Source organism: Lygodium microphyllum, chromosome 11 (assembly GCF_053477565.2).
Source record: "Lygodium microphyllum isolate KBCC chromosome 11, Lygodium_microphyllum_v1.1.10, whole genome shotgun sequence".
Lineage (NCBI taxonomy): Eukaryota > Viridiplantae > Streptophyta > Polypodiopsida > Schizaeales > Lygodiaceae > Lygodium > Lygodium microphyllum.
The window spans coordinates 417,042-438,457 of NC_141145.1; the positions used below are offsets into that span (position 1 = coordinate 417,042).

Below are 21,416 nucleotides of genomic sequence, written 5' to 3' on the forward strand. Positions count from 1 at the left end.
AGCCTTATGAGAGGAGTGAGAGAAAGGGTTAGAGATGGTGCATTGCCTGGTAGAGGAGCAAGCAATGTTTGAGATAGAGAGAACAGAGTGACGATGGACATAGATAGGGGTAGAGATAGTGGTAACACCCCCATCAGCTGTGGTTCCAGTAAGTGTCCCCAACCCTATCAATGGTCTTCTAGGAGCCAAAGATGCTAAAATCCCATGTATGAGAGGATGCCTAATGTGATTGTGCAAGCATAGTGACACCTTGACCAATGGCCTCTTAGGACTTGAGATGGGTCCCCTAGCCCCAATCATATTGTCGATACACTTTCGACTCTGATTCCTAGGCCCTATGCCGTCCTTATAGGTTATAGGCTCCCACATGGTACTTCATTCCTCCTTGCAACTTATCAGTCGATGAGGCAATTGCCTCATAGGAGAAAGAGGATACATTTCAGGAGTGGGAGTGTGACATCCATGGACATTTGGATGGGCACTAGTAGAATTTGTCATAGTGGTCATAAAGTGACCTAGTTTGATTGCACTAGGGACACTTTAGGGTTAGGGAAAATGAGTCCTATTTAATGGACTTGAGGCCCTATAGTGAACATCATTGTGTGATCACCACTCTTGGACTCTTGGCATGTAGCATGACACGTCCACACATTGGGACAGTGTGGACTGGTGGAATGAGATACCATCTCTTGGGACATGGTAGAGACCCGATTGTTGCTAGCTTCTATGCTCGAGGGTGGGCCCCTTTTGCCCTACGGATGGGAGGTGATTTTGATGTCCATTCCTTTTATGTTTTTTGTTGCGGTATAGCTTGTTGTCATGTCTTGTGTATAGGTGGGATCCTAGGGGGATGTTTCAGGGTGATTTAAATGCTATTAGCTCCGAGGTTTTTCCTCCATTGCATGAGGCAACACAACTAGCATAGAGGAGGTTTGACATGGTGTATTCCAGGAGACAACAAAGAGATCCATGGGCTGTTGAGCCATGCTGGTCCTAGAGACTCAACATTTCCCGTGAGTATCCTCTCATGAAATGTACAAGGCTTCAAATGGATGATTGTTCAGGCAAGACTCAAGCCTCATGAGATAGAACCTTTATAGAGTATTAGTGGGAAGAACGATAGATATTCTAATGATATAAGAGCACCACCATAGTAGAGAGGATATTTTGATGCTATGGGGAGTTTTTGTGAGGACTGAACTACACTTAATGGTTTGTCGTGGGACCCACAAAGATCTAGGCAAGGGTTTCTGTTTGTGTTGGAAAGTGATGGACCTACACAATATTGAATTGGAGCATCCTGGTTCTAGGGAAATCTGTGGGTTATTGTGAGAGTGGATGCGGCACTTATTTTGTTTGTTGGAAATTCATGCCCTGAATGGTCAGTTCAACTCGACACAGTTTTGGACTACCCTTAGTCCTACCATAGGTCAGCCATTGGATAGTAGGTGGGCAGTTCAATATGGTAGAAGCCCTGAGGATAGGAGGCATAGAACCATGACGAGGATCTTAGGGAGTTAGTTGCGCAGATTTACACCTTTTTCCATTTGATGGGCAGTTAGAGACTGGGATGAGAGCCTTAGGAGACTTGGATGAGAGCCTTGGGGGATCAGTTCCTTCTTTAGAGAGATGGCCATGAGGAGACAGAGACTTCTATAGAGGGAGAGTGACTGATAGAGCATCATTGGCTGCTCTCCAGAGGGAGGAGGGAGGATATCCAGGCTGCAGATGGGTGGCTGAGAGGATGCGTGTTGCCAACACAGAGATACATGCCATGAAGGAAGCTAGATAGGACTACAGATTTTATGAGATTTACTAAGGTGTTATTAACAGAAATATCTTTTCTTGAGAAAAAGAAAAAGAGCTTTTACGATATCAATTTGCACAATGAGTACATGTGATTGGTATATTTGGATGTCTTATGTTGCCAAACAGAACCTGTGTATATACAAAACCTAGATATACATTCATGATGGGCACAACTGATTTTGTTTCCACGGTACAGAATAGTACATCTTGAGCCAGCGTTTAGCTATGTTTTTGTAAACCATTGGCATGAAGGTTATGGTTGTGGATCTGAAATTTTATCACACCAACTCTTTTATTGTCAAGTTTTAAAGTTTGTGTCTTATTTTGACTGAGTGTTGTATGGTGAGTAAACCAAAGACATGTTGTGCTTCTTGCTAATACATGCATGCACATATGTGCTTGGTGCACAATTTTTTGTCATGTTTGTGAAACCACTGTTCATTATCTCAGTAAGTTAATAATGTACGTGAAGCAATGTGAAAGCACACGTGTACACACACACCTCTCTCTCTCTCATACAGTGGCAGTATTGTTTCTCTTTCTACCTAACAATTTGATACATTTGTAGGTATTCTCCTTTTGGGTGAGCTGTGGATGCACCTTGGAGATCAGCCGTTTGAAGAGAAAATTATTCACAATTTTGCAAACTTCTTTTCATCACGCCTTGTACGTTTACCACTTTGATGCTCAGGATGTTGTGCAAGTATATTGTGCAATTCATCGGAACTTTTACTGTGTTATGGTTGATAATTTATGACTTATTTAGTTGCTCTAAGGCTTTCTGTTTTCCAATTCTGGGCCGCCTCCACATTTTGATTTGGATGATGCCAGCTTCTTTACCAGCGTATTCTAAGGAGTAGATTTTGATGTACTGCTTATATAGGAGTAAAATTAATTGATTCTTTTCATTGAAGTTGTAAAGTTGCTCCCGATTTGTGAACATTGTCCACCAATTTGGCTTCAATCTTTGGATTACATGAGCTTCTTTATACGAATGTGACTTTATAGGGGCTATATGGATTGGAATGTCATTGATGCACAAGTCAGAATGCAAATTTTTCATTTTGCATGCTTATGTTAAATGAATGATCCATATCATAAAAAGTGTTTTGGTTTTTCTTTCAGGCATTATAATACCTATTGCAAGTTTTTCACTCTGTTCATCTCTTTTACAGGCAGATTGGCATGCATTACATGGTGCACTTCTGGGGTCTTTGGCTCTTTTAAACCGAAGGAAGAATGTTGGTTCTGTCCAAGATGAGGATGCAAAGTTTTTTGTAGAGTCTGCTCTAGAGAATCTTCAAGTTCAGGCTCTTGCCCAGCAGGATCGAATGGTACAATTTACTTCACTCCATTTGGGAATGTTATGCTCCTAAAGCACATAGTGCTATTGGTTGCTTAAGCTTGCCAATAACTATCCTTGTGTTAGTGTCCTTTGACAGTTGTGCTTGGAGTTATACGAGTGCTTGCTTCAGCAGCATTCAAATTCGGTTCTCTATGCTGTAAGCAACGTCTGCTCCTTAAGCAAGTCAAACCCTGGACAAAAGTGTCTTGATAGCAAAGAGGTTTGAATGTTTGGAGTGGCTTGTAATAGAGTGGGACAGTTGACTATTATGAGAACATAAATGCAGCACTTCAATTACTGTTTAATGTTGTTAGGTACATCTTACACTTCAGACCATGTTGTTCTTTGTATTGAAAAATTTGCTTGATTGGGTCAGTAAGCTTTGCTCGAATGGTTCGACATGTGAGGACTTGGTTGGAGGCTTGAAGTTTCATAAGTGGTGAGCACAATTCAACCACTTTTTGACACACAATTGTATATACCAGACCACATGAGACATGTCCTACTCTTCTGGAAGGCAGGTAACGTTGGATGTGAAGTGCCTATGTTAGAGCCTGTACACTCTGCCTATATAGAAAGGGCTTACACATCAATGGAAATCACTCTAGTTCTGTATGCTATGGTGCCTCAATTCTTTCTTTTTTGTGCGTGTACGTATGTCCCTCTCTTTGTATTGTTCCTTGCCTCATCATTCTACCATTTGTATCCTCCATTATATCATTTCAGCTATTTTCTTGCTTTCCTTTCTTCATCTCTAAGTAAGTCATGCAGAGAACATGGAATCTCACGAGCAACACCACTTTGCAGAAAGATAGCCTTTTACAAGGACTCTCCTTATCTTTTTGTCGATGGTCTCATTATCTGACCCAGATACATGGATGTGCATATATCATTTGGAATGAGAAAAACCACAGGCTTGATGCGGACTTCTTCACATTTGAGGTAGGGAGATTTTGTGAGGAGCATTAGAGCAGGCTGGGTCAAATATGCGAAATGTTGGAGGGAGGAATGAGGAGGATTGCATATATAGATGCCCTTTCTACTATGATGCATGAGACCTAACATGTCTAGACAGCCATGAAAGTTGTCTTCATTGATGAAACACCCCAAATATGATGTTGCTTGGCTGGAACACCCCTCAAACTGCCATCACCTATTGCTGTAGTCTCTTTTGGGCATGTCATTAGCTCTTGGAGTGTTGGGTTTTCACTTACGCCTCACTTACGCCTATGCTCACATAGGAGTGTCGGTGATTAGCAGGACATTGGGACACTTTTTACCCTTGGTACAAGAGGTTTTTCCCCCCAGACTTATTGTCTTATTTCGTATGTGCTTATGTCATACACTTACGGGCACTTATCATGTTCGGGTGTGAACACCCCCTACAACCCTAAGGTTTAAGGGTTGTACCTTGTACTTTCAGATTACACTCTTTTAGTCTATTGCATTGGGTGTCGTGCTTCACTCTCCACACTGTCTACCGTACTCCGAGTTGAACTTCAATCTTCTCTCCATCTCACATTTGGTATCAGAGCTGAGGCTCTGCACAGTTTAGCTCCGCTCAGCCTTTGGGAGTTCCTGCTCAGTTCAACTCTGCCGCTCAAGAGTCCTGGTTCAGTACAGATCTGCCCCTTGTCCACTGTCAGCTCTAGGAGCTGCCTCGCTCTTGCTCAGTCAGTCTGAGCCCGTCAGAAGCAGATGTCTTGTGCCTAACCAGCGACCTGAGTGCTGCCTGCCCGCTTGTGCCTCCCCTGTACAACGCTCGTCAGCAGCACCGCCTACGCTTGTACTTGCGCCAGCTGCCCGCTAGCTCGTCTAGGAGCGCCATCCTGTCCCACGCCTGTCAGTAGTGCCGCCTACGCCTGAACCTGTACCTCCCATATACCATGCCCACCAGCGACTTCGCCTGTGCCAGCTCGTTTGGGAGCGCCACCCATTGTCTGCGACTCCTGCCCCGTGCCACCTGGTCCTTGTGTCTTTGGCCCTCCGTCTCTTGTGCGGCTCGTCTTCTGCTCTTGTCCGCCTGTCCAGTGCCGCCTAAGCTGCCTAAACCCACCACCTGTACAGCGCCGCCTAAACCCACCACCTGCCCCCCGCCACTCCTCAGCAGCACTTGACCATGCCAGCTGCATATGAGGCCATTGGCGCCTATCTCTGCATCTACTGCCTCTACCTTGACATTTCAGAGGTATTTTTAAAAATTTTTACATTTTTACTCCAGATTCATCTTCGGAAAAGTGCCTTTTGCTCAACAGGGACAGTGGTTTGGATACATGTGTGGGACACAATTGAAGCAAATTTCTGGGCAAATTTATCAGAAGTTTTGGGGCTTTTGAGTTTTTTGGAGACATTGGCACATGTACTACAGTGTCAGTCAGAGATAGACTGTTTTGGACAATTTTGGGGCAAGAAATTTTGGGTTTTTTGCTCATATAGTGTTGTTGAACACTGAATGCACCTTGGGCTGCATGCATTACAAACAGTTTTAACAGAGTGTACCTTAGTGTACTAATTGCAGCAAACTTTGCTGTTATTTTTGGAAATTTTGAGATTTCCAGGTTAGTTCAGCTTGGGGCATTGCTCTTTTGCTTCTTTTGGCATTGATTATCATAGCAAATCAAGGAGGTGATGTCTTTACCTATGTATCCAAGGAGATAAATTGGATGGTAACAACTACTCGCTTTGGTCCTTCATGATGAAGAATGTGCTTGTTGCAAAAAATCTTTGGGACTATGTCAGTGGAGAAGAAGTTAGGCCGAGAGTTGTGGCTCCAGCTACTCCTCCTCCAGGAGGACGTGGACAATGGGCACCTCAGCCTATTTAGCTTGCTCCACTTCAGCCACTTTCCCAAAGATCAGCAGCTCAAAAAGCATGGGATACACGGGATGCACAGTCTTTGTTGTTGATTGCATCGGCAGTTCAGCGGTCCATCATCCCCCACATTTGTTCGGCAACTTCTTCATGAGAAGCTTGGCTAACTTTGGAGCAGATGTTTGTTGGAATGAGACCCACATCTCTTTCTTAAAGAAAGAGCTTGAGAAATTGAAGATGGATGATGGTGATTCTATGCAGGATCACCTGAACAAAATTTAGGACTTGCGCAAGCAACTTATGAATGTGGATGATTACTATTCAGATGCACAGCTGATATCTACTACATTGAACTCATTACCTCCTTCGTACTTGGCTTTCCACATTGCCCTAAACCTCACAATGAGGGTAGCCCCACAGCCTATTTCCTTTCTTTAGTTAGCTAGTTTGCTTCTAGAGGAGGAGCAAACAAGAAGAAATAGCGGTGTAGATATCATAGCCTCTCTAGTAGGCTTTTATGGCTAGACAGAATGGCAAAGGCAGCCAAGTAAAGAATGCTCTGCAGAGCTCTGGGACTTCTGGCACCTCATAGGAAAGTAAAAAACAAGGGGACACGTAAGCCAAAAAGAGCAAATGCCATTATTGCAAGAAGCCAGGCCACTACATCACTAAGTGTAAAAAGTGCCTTGCCAAGGAGAAGAAAAAGGAGTCAAGAATGTCTGTTTTTGATGCTTTTTCCACTGCTACTAAGTTTGCATCCTTTGTTGCACACATGGATTATTGCTTTTACACATGCAATTATGACACTTCTTGGGCTGATCGAGCATTTAGCTATACTGAGGATGTAGGCACTTGGTTTTTTGACAGTGGTGCTTCTAGGCACATCACATCTCACAAAGATTTATTTACTTCTGTTGGTGCTGCTCTAGTTGGCAAGTCTGTATAGTGTGCCAACAATGCATCATACCCCTGTTAGAGGTATTAGGGATAGTGTGCTCACAGCCATTGATGGCTCTATTCTCCGACTATAGGATGCTTTGTTTGTGCCCGATATAAAGAAGAATCTGCTCTCTATTTCTTCTTTGGCACGTTCTGGATTGCAGGTCACATTTGATGATGAAAGATGCATGGTGAGAGACAAGGAGCACATGGCTTTGTTCTTAACTGGCACTTTATGTCATGGCTTATATGAGTTGGATGCTCTTTCAATTAATCAGTCAACATACTTGGTATTCACTCTTACTCCTGCTATGATATAGGCAGAGTTATGGCATGCTCACATGGGACACGAGCATGGGGCATGTGAACTTTTGTAGCTTCATGCTCTTACAACGTACACAGATACTAGATGGATTGCCTCTTCTGGAGAGACCTCCTGAGCACTTGTGCGAAGGATGTATTTTGGGATAAATGCATCGGTTTTCGTTTCCCCGTGATGTTGCTTTTAGAGCCACAGCTAGGTTATAGTTTATGTGGGCCTATGCAGACAAAGTCTTTGGGAGGATGTTACTATTTTGTGATTTTTATTGATGATTTTACTCGATTCTACTAGGTCTACTCTTTGGTGAAAAAGTCAGAAGTATATGATGCATTCTTGGCTTTTGTTGTACTTGTTGAAAATCAAATTGGCTGTAAAATAAAGACTCTCCGTTCGGAACTCTCCGTTCGGACTGGGGGGGGGGGGATATATGTCCTCTATGCTGAAATCCTTTTTGAAGCAGAAGGGCATTGTTCATCAGTTCACTACTGCTTATACTCCATAGTAGAATGGTGTTGTAGAGAGGAAGAATCAATCACTCATGGAGATGGCTAGATGTATGCTGAAAGTGAAGAGCTTGCCACACAATTTTTGGATGGAAGCTAGTATGTGTGCTTGCCGTGTTTTGAATAGATGCCCCACCAAAGCATTAAAGAAAATTACACCTTTTGAGGCTTGGAACAGCTGGAAACCTTCTGTTGGACACTTTCGTACCTTTGCATGTCTTGCATATGCACACATTCCCCAGGTACTCAGGAAAAAGTTGGATAAAAAGGCTGTCAAATGAATTTTTGTGGCATATAGTAGTGAGGGCAAAGGCTATAGACTCTATGATCGTGTCTTTGAAAAGGTGTTTCTCAGTAGGGATATAGTCTTTGATGAAAAATCAGAATTATCCCTTGCTGGTTTAGACACATATCAGGCTGCCCGTGATGTATTTGAAGGGCTGCTGCCCATTACATTTGGTGATTCAGCTGGAGTTTCAGTAAGTGATCTTAATGTTTAGCCAGCTGGTCCATTGGAAAATGTAGAAAATCAGCCATTGGCTGATCTGAATAATCAGCAAAGTGCTGAAACTGAAATTCAGCAAGAGCTTATGCACAGTTAGGAGGCAAGACAAATGCCTAGGTGGTATTTAGAGACTATGAAAGATAGTCATCTGGATGCACCCATGGCTGGTCGTACTAGAAGGCAAGCTCGTATGCATGATACTGCACATACCATGGAGTTTGTTATGGCAGCAAGCACACTTGATGATGATGAGCCTGAATGTTTTGAGGATGCACAACAAAGTGTGCATTGGATGGCAGCAATGCTAGATGAATTGGATTCTATCACTAAGAATCAAACATGGGATTTGGTGTCTTTGCTCTTTGGGAAGAAAGCCATTGGAACAAAATGGGTCTACAAGCTGAAACAGAATGTAGATGGATCAATTGACAAATATAAGACAAGGCTTGTAGCTAAAGGCTATGCACAGAAGAAAGGCATCGACTATGATGAAACATTTGCTCCTACCTTCTGAATGACGACCATCAGGTCTATGGTTGCTTTGGCTGCCCATTATGGATGGCCGGTGCATCAGTTGGATATTAAAATTGCATTTTTACATGGGGAACTTCATGAAGAAGTAAATGTACAGCAGTCCATTGGTTTTGCAGTTAAGGGATCTGAACACTTGGTTTGCAAGCTGAAAAAAGCTTTATATGGTTTGAAACAAGCTTCTAGAGCTTGGTATGCAAAGATAGATGCTTTTTTGCTAAGCGAAGGGTTTATAAACAACTCATCTGAGTCTACCCTTTACGTATGTAAAGAGGGGGGATCCATGCTGATCGTTTGTCTATATGTTGATGATCTTTTGCTTACAAGGACACATGTTGATCAGATTTCAGCATTCAAACAAAATTTGCAGTAAACTTTTGAAATGTCAGACTTGGGGTCTTTGCATTATTACTTGGGCATTCACTTCATACATGATGCTAGAGGCGTTGGTTTATCACAGTCAAGATACATTGGTAAACTTCTTGAGAAGTTTTGCTTACAGGATTGCAATGGAACTTGGACTAAAGTTGTCATTACATGATGATAGTGATTTGTTTGATATACACACTTATGCTCTAGTAGTTGGATGTCTTATTTACCTATGCAACACTAGGCCGAACATACAGTTTGCTATTTCAGCCTTGAGCAGATATATGCATCAGCCATGCATGTCACATTGGGAGGCTGTTAAGTGTGTCTTTCGTTACTTGCAGGGTACTAGATCTCTTGGATTGCTTTATGCCAAGGAGGGACCACTGCAGTTACATGCTTATAGTGATTCTGATTGGGCTGGTGATTACGATTTACGTCACTCCATTAGTGGCAATTGTTTCTTTCTTGGGTCATCTTGCATATCTTCGCTTAGCAAGAAACAATCCACTGTTGCCACATTGTCATGTGAAGCTAAATACAAGGCAGCTTTCATTACCACAGTTGAATGCGTATGGATTAGATGCTTGCTAGCTGATCTGGATGTATCTGTTACGGAGCCTACTCCTTTGTTCACTGACAGACAGAGTGCCATTGTAGTGGCACGGAACCCAGTGTTTCATGCATGCATGAAACACATTGAGATACATTATCACTTTGTCAGAGAGAGGCTATATACAGGTGATATCAGCCTTGTCTGTTGTCCTACCACTAGTAATGTGGGAGACATCTTTACCAAAGCTCTTCCTTGTGACAAATTTGAAGCATTTTGCAATGCTTTAAATTTGATCTCCTTTGGTGGTGGATGATTCTTGTACTTTTGATCACTCTTCACTCTTAGGGGGTTTATTGGGTTTTCACTTACGTCTACACTCACATAGGAGTGTTGGTGATCATTAGGACATTGGGGCACTTTTTACTCTTGGTACAAGAGGTTTTTTCCCCTAGACTTATTGTCTTATTTCGTATGTGCTTATGTCACACACTTACAGGCACTTATTGTGTTTGGGTGTGAACACCCCCTACAACCCTAAGATTTAAGGGTTGTACCTTGTACTTTCAGATTATACTCTTTCAGTCTATTGCATTGGGTGCCGTGCTTCACTCTCCACACTGTCTGTTACACTCTGAGTTGAACTTCAATCCTCTCTTCATCTCACATGGAAGGTCTTCTACTAGTTGAAAATGGCCTCTCAAAAACGTTTTTCCTACTTGCATGGACAAGTTTTTCCAAGTGGCAGCCTTCCAAAGCAATTTCTAGCATTATCTAGCTTGGCTTTCAGAATATTAATTCTGAAAATAAATTTAATTATTATTTATGGCTAAAAAAAGTAATCTAACTCGACAACAATTAAATGGGCTAGGGCAATTTATCACCCAAGTGATCTTGAGCACCCATTAGCTCTGTGCTGACATTAATTAATTAATTAATTAATTAATTAATGCCAAATTCCTAGTGCCAAATCAAATGTTCTAGGTCAAGTTTTGACACCAGGTATCACCTAGCATCTATTAGGCATAACTTATTACAGCTTTTGCGAATGTCACCCACTGGTGACTAGGGTTACTAAGGTCTCATTGTCACTTAATTGACTTGCATTTTACATGTGTATCTCACACATGCACAACTTAATAATTCAAATCTATGCATTAAAAATACATGTCCTCGTGGAAGATAGGATTAGTGACAAAGAGAGTGCATTGACAAGAGAGAGAGACAAGATGGCCTAGAGTTGCAAGGACTAGGGTTGCAATTCATATGCATACAATACATTTCATATGGTATTGTACCATATGGTTCGTGTGCATTCAAACTGTACAAAAAAAAAAGACAATTTAAAATGTCCATTGGTACATTTTTTTGAAAATTTGCCCTTTTTTGGCATGCTACACATTCAAACTTCTCTTTTTTCACGCTCCTCCCTCTTTCATACCCTTTCCTCTCTTGTTCATCACCTCAGCCCTTATAAAATGGTATCCCCCTCCCCCCATCTCACCACACAAATCAGCCTCCATCTTCATCAATGTCCCTCTCTTGAGCTCAATTTTCAGGCCACTATCTTCTTCAATCACCCTACTCTCTCTCTCCCTCTCACTTCCCGTCTTCCTCTCGCTTTTCCTCGCCTTCTCCCTCTCCTATCCCTCTGCCTCGGTCTCTCCCTGTCCCTCCCTGTCCCTGTCCCTCTCCCTATCCCGTTCTCACCTCTTCCTCTCCTCTCCCTATCCCTCTCCCTCTCTCTCACTTTCAAGTTTCATTCATACATATTACAGCCTCTCCTTTTCTCAAATCCCTCTTCCTCTTCCTCTTCTCCTTTCTTCTCATTCTTCTCCACAATGCCTATGCCTCTTCATGCTCTATCTTTAAGTTGCACATTTATATGTGTAGATTGATTTTATATATAATTTTGTATGTATTTTTTAAATGAATGTAGGAAACAATGTATTTTATTCTTAAAATTTTTGTGTACATTTCATACCGCACATATTCTGTACTAAACATATGAAACCACCTTGGAAGAGACAGATGGAGTGACGATGAAGAGTGATCAAGAACATCCTACAGATCCCATAGACACTCCCTTGGATGTGCAATGGCTTAGAGATCTCACAAGGTGTCTCCATGTGACGCATTGCCTACATACAAGGTAAGATTGGTGAAGGGATTCAAGAAAGAGAAGGGAATTGACTTTGATGAGATCTTTTCACCAATAGTCAAGAGGACCACCCTTTGTACGGTATGTGCATTGGTTACTAAGAAAGATATGGAGCTTGTTTAGATGGATCTAAACACAACTTTCTTGCATGAAGATTTGCATGAGGATATTTATATGTAATAGCTTGAAGGATTTGTTGTAAAGGCAAGAGAGTGTAAGCTAAATAAGAGCTTATATGGTTTGAAACCCTTGACTGTGGCAACACTGCAGTTTGATGTGATAGAGCCTACAAAGGTAGCGACACTTGTGGCCTTCCAGGAGTTGCAACAAGCTACAAACTCACCACATTCTCCTAAGTCACCACCTTTCAGATTAGAGGCCAAGTCCTGTGGTTGACAGCAGTTTGGCAGGTCCACAAGTTCACTTCAGTTCTCCAGGAGAGATAGGGTAGTAGGAGCTATGAATTTCAGTAGGATGGATTGATTTTATGTGGATGATTGGGCCTGTGACAAAGGTGGCCTTACAGGCATCATTCTCGAATTGACTCTATTGGGTTACTCACCGGTTTATATACTTCTCTTTGAGACAGTCAGCTGATCCCACCCTAGTCTCAGGGTTTTAGAGCACTTGTTCTATGAGGACGATCTTAGACAGAGAGTCTTACAAATTTAGAGATTTAGAACCTTCTCAGCTGGATGAGCAGCTAGTGACTTGGATGAGAGCCGACAATAGATTAGTTCCTTCTTCAAAGAGGAGGCCAGAAGGAGACAGAGCCTTCTTGGGGAAAACAGCAGCGTTGATACCCTCCAGGAGCGAGTTGGATTGAAAGCCTACCAGAATTCTAGGAAATCAAAAGTATACTGTTCTTAACCCTGAGGGTGGGGGGAGGGTTTTAGGATTAAGATTGCATTCTACAAAACCTCAAGCTAGAATTTGACGGCTCCAATCAATCTCCACTTTTCGATCCAAATGCATATCCATTAGTTGATCTTCTATCCTCATATGGCCACCTGCATAAAAAAGATCACTATACCAGTAAGATCAATGTGTTTTTAACAACATAAAGCAAACCATGTTATATTGTATCCTTCGCCTATCTGATGGTTCTTTTGAAAACATCCAAGTGAGATTTTTAGGTCCGCAGAAGAGCAATCTATCAATTGTCAGGATTTGGGAGAGAGGATATTTCATCTTTATGCCAGTCATAATGGATATAATTGATGACTTGGTGGTGGACTATGACCACGTCTCCTTCTGTTTTTTGTGTCAAAATGTTGCATGCTTGTATGATCATGCAGCTAGAGGTTTGAATTTGCAGCATAAAAAAGTGTTTTGCATTTCTTGCATGCAAATTTGCACCTGTTTCAGGTTTTTGGGGTTATGATTGATAGTGCATCCAGATCAACAGTGGACCTTTAATGAATTGCATTTTACAATTTTCAAAGAAGAGTTTTTTGGATTTTTAAAATTTGCAGCCAGTGTCTATCACATGAGTGGCTTCTTTCTGGGTTATGCTCATTTTCTGTGGTCTTAACAAATCTCAGCGCTCCAAAGTATAGAATTTATATAGAATCTGTCTCTGTCTAGGGTGATCGCTTTATGGATGGAGTATGTGCAGCCATTGATGGGGAGAAGGATCCAAGGTGCCTGCTGCTTGTGTTTCATATTGTTAAGTTGGTAGCAAAGCTTTTCCCAGACTGTGATGGACCCTTGGGAAGTGTATCAGAAGAAGTTTTCAACATAATTAGTTGCTACTTTCCGGTCTCATTCAACCCGGTAAGCTTATACTGTACATCTTGCAGCTCATATGGCGTTCACATTTCAGTGATTAATTTCTTGGTGGATGACGCTTATTTTTTGCAGCCACCAGATGACACAAGGGGAATAACCAGAGAGGACCTATCGATGGCTCTTATGGTACATATTTCCTTCCAAGCAATTGTTCAATGATCAAATAAGGAATTGTTTTATGAGGGCTGTCTACTTGGATACATGGGAATGGAAACATGCAGTTGTATTCATGGTTTACACTCTTGAGAACATAGTTGTCCACTTTGACATCTAAAGTATTTAATAAAAGTGAAGGATGCTGTTCTCTCATGATCTTTTTGGTAGAAGGTGCCCTTGGGTTTGATTGTCAAAGAAGTTCAACCATGTCATTCTTTATTAGATTCTATGTGGGATTCAAGTTGGAGCTCGCATAAAGGCATTGTGAATGTTGCTTGTTTGTACAGTACTGTGTATATGGCATGCGTACAAGGTAGCTGAAAACCTTGAACTAAGTCTAGCACATATCTCAGTGTGTGAATATATTGTGTATGTTGTTGTAGTTTCTTGCATTTTCTCTGACCAACCCCAAAGCCCCTTTTTCCTCGCCTCACTGCATCCCTGCCCCCCTCTATCTTCTTGTACACCTGGATAGGCATTGCTTTTGCTTTCATTCTTTTTTTTGGATGCATTTCCATTTTGTATCCCTTGATGACTCTATCATCTATGGACATATATGCATGTAATGTTTTGTCTCTCATAGGTCATTTGGTCTCTTAAAGAAGCTAAGCTGACTTTCTCTGTAATACAATTTGAACATTTTGAGTGGCTTTAAATTGTCTCATGTTTTCTATTGCAGCGATGTTTTGCATCGACGAGGCTCTTTGCTGATTTTTGTATCCCATTGTTACTAGAAAAACTTTCCTCTACCCTACGCACTGCCAAGGTTAGCTGCTTATTTGTTTAAACCCTAAATTTAATCTCTGACTTATAAGTGCTACTGCTTACAATTTTTTGTGTGTTAATGTAGAGAGAATCTTTGAAATATCTGAGTTTTTGTTCCCTGCATTATGGAGCGGAAACTTTACAAAAACATGGGGCATCTATATGGCAGGCATTAAGGACAGAACTTTTCTCACAGCATGGTGAATTGGGGACTTCAGGAGAGCGAAGTGAAGAAATTACAAGAGAGGCACTTAAATGTGTCACCTCTTGCATCAAAGCATCAGAAGTTCCCTGCCAAGGCAAAGCAGGCCATAAACATAGCAACAGTTTTCTTGAGCTACTTTTACATGATGCCTATGTGGAGGACTTTTTCAAGTGTTTACCAGACTCTCTATATCTGACAGATTATCATGACAATGACTTTAAAGAGCAGGACAATGCAGATGAAATGGACAAACACATACATTTACAAAGTGGCCGTTCAAGTGCTATTATCAAGGAAATAAGTCAGGTTCTTGGAGCTACAATTCAAGCTTCACATTCCAGCTGTTTCTTAGTTCTGAATAGTGTCATGAAGCGCTTTTTTGCACAAGTTTTAGTTCCAATTCAGATCAGCTCAACAGAGATGCTAGCATATACTAAAGGAGAACAACCCCAGCTAAACCTCAGGCTTAGTGGACCATCAACCATGGTGATATTAGAGTCTATCCTGTTGCTTGTTGAAGCGGCTAGTTCAACATGGAATGAACATTTGCTGCCTTCACATCAACAGTCTAATTCCCTGAATATGGACTTACAATGGTTGAGCCCTCTTAAGTCTTTTTCAGCAGATCTAGTGACAGTTTTTTCTGCTGCTATTGTTATCAGTCTTCAAGGCAACCGGTTAAGGGAGTCTTCATCACTTGAGAAACTATCGAGTGTTGGAGGTAATTTTTTAGCCTGTATGCTATTGCTTGGGGCCAGTTTGCCTACAGTTAATGTCCCTAATTATATTCAAATGATTGAGCTTTAAAAATAGTGTTTAGATCTTGGTCTTGCAAGTAGTGCTTGTACAAAAGGACTCTTATTTTGTTAACAGTCCAACCTTGTCACTCTTAGCTACAGTGGTGAATTTTCTTTATTCTGCATTCTTCAGGTGCATAGTTTGTCCTTAATGTCAGGGGAAGGCTGTTAAACTTCAGAAATACACTGGAAGTATTTATAGATCTGAAGTTTGTTGGCCAGAATCTGTTAAAAAAAAAAAAGTTTTTCAGGGCAAAGAAGAGTTCTTCTAAATATTCCCCTGAGGAAAAAAGTTCCTGAGGCAAAGTACAAGATTAGCCTTGTAAGGGACTTCCAGGATATAACAAGTACAAACAAAAAGTGAAGTCTATTACAGGGCCTGAGTGCATAACTGATCCAGAGGTCTAAAATGCCAGATCATGTTTAACTTAAAATGAAAGAAAGTGGCAGATTCCAGATTCTGAGAAAATCATCTCCTCCTTGGCGTGTCCAAGTCATGCTGTAGCCTCTACCATTTCTCATGGAGAGTGGACAATCCTTGTCCAAATCTTGGAGAGAGTCTTTGCGGTGGATATATCCTCTAAATTTATAGCTTGGCTACATTTGACGGTCCAAATAAACCAAGCAATAATGCTGGACATCAGCTCCCATCTGTGATAATGCTCCTCTGCCTACTCTATCTGCAAAAAGTCTAGCATAGCTGTCCTGCTCACAATGGGCGACCAGCAATGAGATATGAATATAGTTGCCAAGTAACCCATTTCATAAGATTCTCATGAGTCATTTTCTACCTGAGCATTTCATAAACATATGAATGTCTATCCTAAACTTACAGGAAAAACCCCTACCCTTACAAATGCATTTGTACTTTTGTAATTAACATTTATCATGGATTCATTCGACATGTTGACATGGTATATCATTGATCATTCCCATTGATTGGATGGATTTTGATATGTTGTTTCCATCTATGTTGCTTCTATGTCTAAATTGATGGATGATAGACCACGATGCATGCATTGCCATGGTTACTTGGAACGGGGAAGGTGAATCGGGACAGGTTCAAGACTCCTTGAAATGGGAGAATGCCCAGAGTCAATGAATAGAAACGGGAGGAATGGTGACAAGTGTATGCCCGCACACGAAGAGAAGGAAAAGGTACTTGAACCTTACAACATACAAAGTATTGAATGGACCCAAAAATCCCACAATTGAAACAGATGCCACCCAAAATTGCCCCAAGTTTTCCCAAATTCTCCAATTTTGCCAAATGTGCCAAAATGCCCAAAATTGAAATAAAATTACATAGATAAATGCACAGTTACCTTTGAGAGACTGAGGACCGATCACTGAGATTTGATGGCAAGAGTTGGCGATGTGTCAAATGGTGAATCTGTGAGATAGATATAAAGCATTGGGAACAAAACGGAGAAGCTGCTATGTACACTATGGACAGAATAGAAAGACAAGAATATATGAATTCAGAGACAGAGAATTTGGAAAACGGAATCCATACACCAAAGCATAAGTATGTGACAAACCACATGGGCATGGGCAACCGGTAGAGTACTCCCAAGCTTGCTATCTCTAATAAAAGGATGCAGACCTGCAGATGTCTAAATGAAGGAGGAGATAGAACACAAATTCAGGCTGAATTACCATGAGCTATAATGCAAGCGGTTGGCCAGCCATAGAAAATGCCTGAAACGTAGGTTGGCCAGTTAGGAAACGGTCCACCCAATAAGTGAGGGAATGCACCCAAAGCTGACCACTTGAAACTTTTGATATGGTTGAGAAACAGTAGGGTTTGTGGGGAGAAACACAGAGTATGTGGCAAACACTGACACAAAGAAACTCAGAAACACTAAAGAAGAAGATGAATGAAGAATGATGAACATTGAATCATGGTGAATAAATCATGCTGATACAATGAAGTGGAGCTTGGAGATGATTGCACTGTCCTGGTTGATAGAATGGAGCAAAGCTCGGAGATGATTGCATTGTCCTAGCTGATAGAATGGAGTGGAGCTTGGAGATGACTGCACTATCTTGGCTGATTAGACAGGGACACCTGTGGGTGAAGATCTCTCTGTATAAGTGGCTGCAGACAGGGTGATATTGAGCAGCCCTTCAAGAGTGGAGAAAACAGAAAATGAAGGTATCTGATATAGGGCCAATAAAGAGGGTGTAACCATTTGTGGACGCCTGAATCTGCTGCAAACATAGCCTCCATAAAGTGGCTGATGGCTGGGAATATTTGTTTGGGTGCTCGAGTGGCAGCAAGAGCTGGAAACACACAATAATGATGAAGATGATCTACTGTACCAGTCCAAGGAGGGTGAAACCAGCAAATGCAGCAGTGGAAATGATGAAGAAGAGGTTGCTAGCCTGAAAATGTAGGTTAGGCAGCTCCTTTGGCAAGGCAGCAGGCTGGGCAGTAGCCAGCTGAATCAAGGTTGCAGCAGATCAGCTCCAAAAGGCAGCATATGAGCTGCTCGTGCAGGAAGCCCATGAGGCATTGAAGAGGTGAAGGTGATCAATAGTGTGAAGTGATGAATGCCCATGACCTATTCATAGGCACATGAGTTAGTGAATTGTCTAGGGTAGCTCCTTTGCTCTCTCGTGTGGTAGCCAAACGCAACAAACCCTACAGGAGATTCTTAGAGCAGAGTTTGTTGCACCATCCATGCCCTTTTTATAGGCACATGAGATAGTGAATTGTTTAGGGTAGCTCCTTGGCTCTCTCATGTGGCCCCTAGACGCAACAAACCCTACATGAGATTCTTAGAGCAGAGTTTGTTGCACCACCCATGGAGGTAGAGGGTGGCTTTTAGATCATCACTTATATATAGAGAGAGTAGAGCATGACACATGACAAGTCCTCATGGAGAGCATTGGCGGCTTCCTGATCGATGGCCAGTGAGGGATGTGAGAGCTTAAGGTACTTCCTGGTGGAGCAGCTACTACCAAATATGATATTGACATGACGAGCCTCCCTCGCTTCAAGTATAACCCTGGCTCACCTTGTGTCTAGCTCCCATGGATAGAGAGGAGCATGATCATGAGATAGAACGTATGTCAAAGACACCCATATAGGATCTAGGTGGCAACCCTGATCCTGCTTCCCACAAAGATATAGTGCTACACTTTTCATGAGCCTCACCAATGATGGATTCATCATCAGATCCTTGTATATGGATTGTGCAAGTTGCCATAGGCCAACTTAGAGTTTCATCACACCAATTGGAGATAGAGATAGGTAGAGTCTCATGAGTCCCTAGGAAGGAGAGGATATGCAGATTGTGCCATAAGGAGCTAGAGAGGAAGGAGCATTTCTTATGCAAATGTAGTGCATATGCCCAAACACGAGATAGATCAAAAATTGTTCCAGGGATAGTAGACCGTACAACCGATGATGAGCACACTAGATTAGAGATTTTTGGGCTGCTATGTACTAGAGATCTAGAGAGTCAGAGTATTTGTACTAGTGGTAGGCACACGGGAAGAGTACTATAGATAACCCTAAGCACAAGAGACTAGAATCGCACGACGATCCGACGTCTTTAGCCAAAGGCAGCCCTCCTCACACTAGAGAGAGGTCCTCACATCTTACATCCCCTCATCCTCATTGGATGGAGTTAGATGTGCATGGCATTGTTGTTCCTCACACATATATAGTTTCACGTTCCCATATGGACATACTTGTATACATTGATGGCTTGCCTAGATGACAAGGCATACACTCATTGCACATTAGATAAGATTTTTCAGTTTTCAGTTTCTTGATACTACAAGGATATTCTCATAAAAATGTATATGTCTCATAGGCTGATGGGGTCTTTAGTAGATGCTAATATATCTTCCTTTCTTTCTTCCACCTCCTATCATGAACCAACTTGCTTCAAGATTTGAATCTGCTAGACTTTATTGGTGCATGTAGAAAGTGATGCTCAACGTCCACCACATGCATACGAATGAGGCTAGGATGCACCACTTGCACAACCCACTCACACTCCTTGGTTGGCATTGGAGAGATGTGAGGGATGATGACACCACTAGGGCTAAAAGACGGATTTCGTGCTCACTATGGCCATTGCCGCGTAAATGGAATTTGAATTGAAAGTTGCAGATGATCAAGAGTTGGAGAGTCCTCACTCTTTGTCTCCTTTTGTTTTTGCAACATAGTAGCTTCTTGCAATTCTCATGGAGGGGCCCCTTCTTTCCAAGGAGGTAGCATAGTCCCTTCATCGTCACCATTATCTTCATCGTCATCATCATCATCATCATCATCGTCATCTTGTTCTTCTTAGTGTCACCCTTCTTTGAAGCAACTAAAGCTCACTCATGATGGCCACCAAAATGAGATGACAATGTTCATGCTCTAGTAACATTGAGAATATGTGTGGAAAATTCATTGGTGTGGTAGATGTTTGAGCTTATAAGGTGTTTGGCACACCATCAAGCATCGGAGATAGTGTATAGAGAATAGTCCTGAAAAGGTGAGGTTTGGGTAGGGCGGACTCCATGTTGTGAAGTTGATAATGGTTTGTGTCATCCTTAGGATGAATGATTGCATTGTTTAGTAGCAGACTTGAACTAGATGTGTTGCAATTGACAATAGGGACTAACGGCCTGCATGGTTGTTTTAACCTTATACATGAGCTAGAGCTTCAGCTATATTTGGGAGGCGTCTTGCATGAGGTAATTGTGGATAGGACCTCCTTCAAGTACAAAGGAGCAAGGAGTATGCTTTGCTATCATTTGTGTTCTAGTCTAGGACTACTACTTCAGATTGACTTTGTTCCAATTGGATGGAAGAGGAGAGGGTTATTGGGGATGAGAAATTGAGTGTGAATTAATGTACAAAGCACTTCTACACAAAGTAGGCTTTCATCATTGCAATTCAAGCTAGATAGTTCGGGTATTTAAGTTTATCTTCCATGTTATAACATGGTAGAGCATTGATAGATGATATGAAGAGAATATATATAAGCCCAAAAGCATAGGTTCAAGGAGGAGGTAGCAGCTCAAAAAGCAACATGCTTTGGGAGTTTAAGGTATAGCCACATGTTGTTCTAGAGCTCTCCAAGAGTATGGTTCCGTTAGGAATGTAGCATAGTCTTAGGCTGTTTTAATGCTTTCCCTAGTAGGCATTAACATTTTTTGCATATAGTGCTGGAAGTCAATAATGGACTGCACCTTCACTCTGAACTTGATGGCAATTGATGGTTTTGCTTATTAATTGTACATCGGCATATACGGGCCAATTGTCGAATGCTTAACACTGTCATAATAAAATCAATTTGTCGAAGATAATACTCCCAATCAAATTGTCTATGAGATATATATGCACACAACATATCTTTCATGGCTTGATTTGCCCGTTTGGTTTTTCCATCGGTCTTAGGATGCTTTGAAGACTAGATGGACGATAAGGTCTCCAATTTTTAGAAGACGATTTGCTGGAAATGGCAAGTGATCTCAGGGCGATGGTTATTGGCTATTTCTTTGGACAAACCATAAAGTTTATAAAGATGCTCGACAAAGGCACTAGTCAACTCATGGCTTTTGACTGATCATCTTCAAAGAAACGAATTAAGGTACCTTCATCAATCGGTGGACCATGACCTAGATTGTGTCATGACTTCAAATTTGTATGCGGAAATCCTTCTATAGAATCCATGGAGATACTACACTTTTTGTCAGGAATTGGTAAAGATGTATCATCGTCACTTGTTTGTGTCGATCCATTATATTAAGCTGACATTGTGGGCACTCATACGCACAAGGCTCAACCTAAGGTACTTGTGTATACAAGACTCAACCAAAGTTTTCATGTGCAACCAATGGAAAT

At 41.7% G+C, this 21,416-nt stretch overlaps 1 protein-coding gene across 6 annotated transcripts in view; it reads left to right on the plus strand.

The window, feature by feature from the left end:
- The window catches only part of MET18 (ARM repeat superfamily protein), a 172,247-nt gene that overhangs the window by 48,933 nt on the left and 101,898 nt on the right, over positions 1-21,416 (plus strand). For 5 of the 6 annotated variants that reach the window (XM_087688782.1, XM_087688778.1, XM_087688781.1 and 2 more), the window contains 7 exons: positions 2,378-2,475; positions 2,985-3,143; positions 3,252-3,311; positions 13,436-13,624; positions 13,712-13,765; positions 14,475-14,561; positions 14,646-15,486. In XM_087688782.1, the coding sequence (XP_087544908.1) occupies positions 2,378-2,475; positions 2,985-3,143; positions 3,252-3,311; positions 13,436-13,624; positions 13,712-13,765; positions 14,475-14,561; positions 14,646-15,486 (1,488 nt within the window). The remainder of the gene's footprint in view (positions 1-2,377; positions 2,476-2,984; positions 3,144-3,251; positions 3,312-13,435; positions 13,625-13,711; positions 13,766-14,474; positions 14,562-14,645; positions 15,487-21,416) is intronic. The other variant, XM_087688780.1, reaches the window with a different exon arrangement.